The sequence below is a fragment of the Brassica oleracea genome, unplaced genomic scaffold (genome assembly GCF_000695525.1).
Source record: "Brassica oleracea var. oleracea cultivar TO1000 unplaced genomic scaffold, BOL UnpScaffold01175, whole genome shotgun sequence".
NCBI classification, from domain to species: Eukaryota; Viridiplantae; Streptophyta; class Magnoliopsida; order Brassicales; family Brassicaceae; genus Brassica; species Brassica oleracea.
The window spans coordinates 2,399-4,636 of record NW_013617731.1 but is presented as its reverse complement, the minus strand read 5'-3'; the positions used below and the strand labels follow the sequence as shown (position 1 = coordinate 4,636).

At 35.8% G+C, this 2,238-nt stretch overlaps 2 protein-coding genes across 2 annotated transcripts in view; both read right to left on the bottom strand.

Moving 5' to 3' along the window:
• Window positions 1-224, bottom strand: part of LOC106321015 (type IV inositol polyphosphate 5-phosphatase 3-like) — a 2,602-nt gene extending 2,378 nt beyond the window's left edge. Inside the window, exon 1 of the mRNA XM_013759340.1 lies at window positions 15-224. Coding sequence (XP_013614794.1) covers window positions 15-224 — 210 coding nt within the window. The remainder of the gene's footprint in view (window positions 1-14) is intronic.
• On the bottom strand, window positions 7-1,787 carry LOC106321016 (type IV inositol polyphosphate 5-phosphatase 3-like). The gene is made up of 6 exons (XM_013759342.1): window positions 1,648-1,787; window positions 1,425-1,560; window positions 1,216-1,326; window positions 837-894; window positions 575-679; window positions 7-473 (listed from the first exon to the last, which is right to left on the bottom strand). The coding sequence occupies exons 1-6, from the start codon at window positions 1,708-1,710 to the stop codon at window positions 227-229; spliced, it is 720 nt and encodes a 239-aa protein (XP_013614796.1). The 5' UTR covers window positions 1,711-1,787; the 3' UTR covers window positions 7-226.
• Between the last annotated feature and the right edge of the window lie 451 nt (window positions 1,788-2,238).

The window sequence follows — 2,238 nt, the reverse complement described above, 5'->3', positions numbered from 1 at the left end:
ATTTGTTTACTCACTAGCCTCACATAAGCCGGTCTTCGTTTCCTCTCCATCAGCGACGTCAGGTCCATGGACGCTAGAGCCAATACCTCGGGGGGAACAACACCAACGTTGCTTCCGGCTACATGCTTAAACGAATTGTAAGCCTTGAAAGACTTTGTTGTTTGTAAGGACGTCGTTGACTTCATGGAAGGCTGTCTATCTAGAACGCAAGAAGGTCCTAACATGCTCAAAGGAGGCTCAGGCCAGCGTCGCTATCGCTCTCGTAATCGACTTCTTCCTCTATGACATCGTGTGTTTCGTCAAAAGGTTTGAATATCCCTGGAGTTGGTGGATCACTGTAACTCTTAACCCCAGAGTTTTTCGGTCTGACTCGGTTCAATGCTTCTCTGATCACTTCTTCCCATTTTGCAACCGGTCGGTTATCTTCAGCTGCAAGTATGTTCCCAGCATTCAAAGGTACAACCTCTTGTAAACTTCAGACAAAACAAGAACATGAACATATAAACATATTGAACAGAGTTAATTTTGTCTATGTCGTTGAGGAAAAATAAATAAATTTTTATTTTTGGTTTACCCAAGAACGTAGATATCAGCAGAATGATTAATGTCGATCCAGTCATCGATGTCAAGATCAGAAGGTGGTGATACTCCTCCTACGTTCCACGTACCAACACATACTCTGCACACGACAAGTTTTCGTTATTATAATTCCGACATGGTAGGTCTCCTTATCAGTTATCACCCAACAAACTTAAGAATCTATATAGTTCGACTACGATCAAAATTAATATATAAAAAATAGAAAGAAACATCAAATGTTTAAGAAAAAAATAAACATCAAATGTTTTACCCTCAATGTTTCTGAATTTCTTCTCCTTAACTTCAACGGAGCATCTGATTTCATCATAAATAGTTTAAGATATTCATTATCCAAAAAAATTGTTTCTCCAGTTTAATTTTGTTAACTACATAGGAATCTTGGATCTTAAGTCTACAATCTCCTAAGTATCTAAAGTCATTTTTTTTTTAATTTAAAGAATAAAGTATCAAAGATGGTTTGAATCCGGACTACTAAAATACCACTAGACCACCAATATTTTAATATGGTTTTTATTTTTAATAAAATTTCTGAATTCCAGCAAAGAGAATGAACTGAAAAACTTAGAAACCACACCACAGTAAATCTCATAAACAACCTATGCAAATCGGCATTACCATTGCTAGCAAACTCTGCGGCTGCTTCAGCGACGGTTATAGGATCCTCCGAGATCTCACTAACCCACGATTGAGTCGATCCTCTCCTTTGTGTGCTCGATTCTTCATAATCTGTTAAACCGGTTTAAACGGCTTAGATAATCGGAAAAGAAGAACTGATGAATGATTCTGGAGAGAGAGAGAGAGAGAGAGATAGAAGAAACAAGAACCTTCGTCGGAGCTAGAGTCTTGGTTTTCCTCTACAACGTCCTCGTTTTCGGATTCGTCTTCAGTATCAGCACCATACTCAAGATCTCTAGCACTTATGTTCAACCACTTCCTCATAACAACCTTCGCCCATAATCTCTGTGTAAATCATCCAACACTTTTGTTTAGAACCATTCATTTTTATTTAAGACATCGTAATCTGCAAGGACAGACAACAAATATTACCTGAGATTTCTGACGACGGAAGCTCTTCCTCATCATCCCGGCAGGTTCAGCAACTGAAGACATCAAAATTGAATTTTCACAAAAGTGATATTCTTTAATAAATAAAGGAAAGTGCTGAAACTTTTGTAAATCTTTATTTCTTTTCGTGTCAGACCATAAAATCCATTAGAGAGTTCGAGACGCGTGTGTCCGTCCTCGTTTTTTATATCATTTTATGCAATTTTCTTCTACATTTATGTAAGGTTAATAAAATTGATAATGACATAATTATATTTTTTCCCTGAGTAATAGGTAATTTATTATTCCATCTGTTTCGTTATAAATGTCGTTTTAGGTTTCGGCACACAGATTAAAAAAACAATTAATTTTCTATAAAAAATACTATTACCTATACACCTAACCATATTTCAACCAATAGAAAAATAAATTTTGCATAAAATTAATAAATTTGGCATTGAAAATCGAAAACGACACTCATTTTGTAACGAAAATTTTTTTCTAAAACGACATTTAGTATGAAACGGAGAAAGTACTAAAATCACTATTAGTGTCAGGGGTCACTTATAGAAAAAGGCCCACACTATATATAAG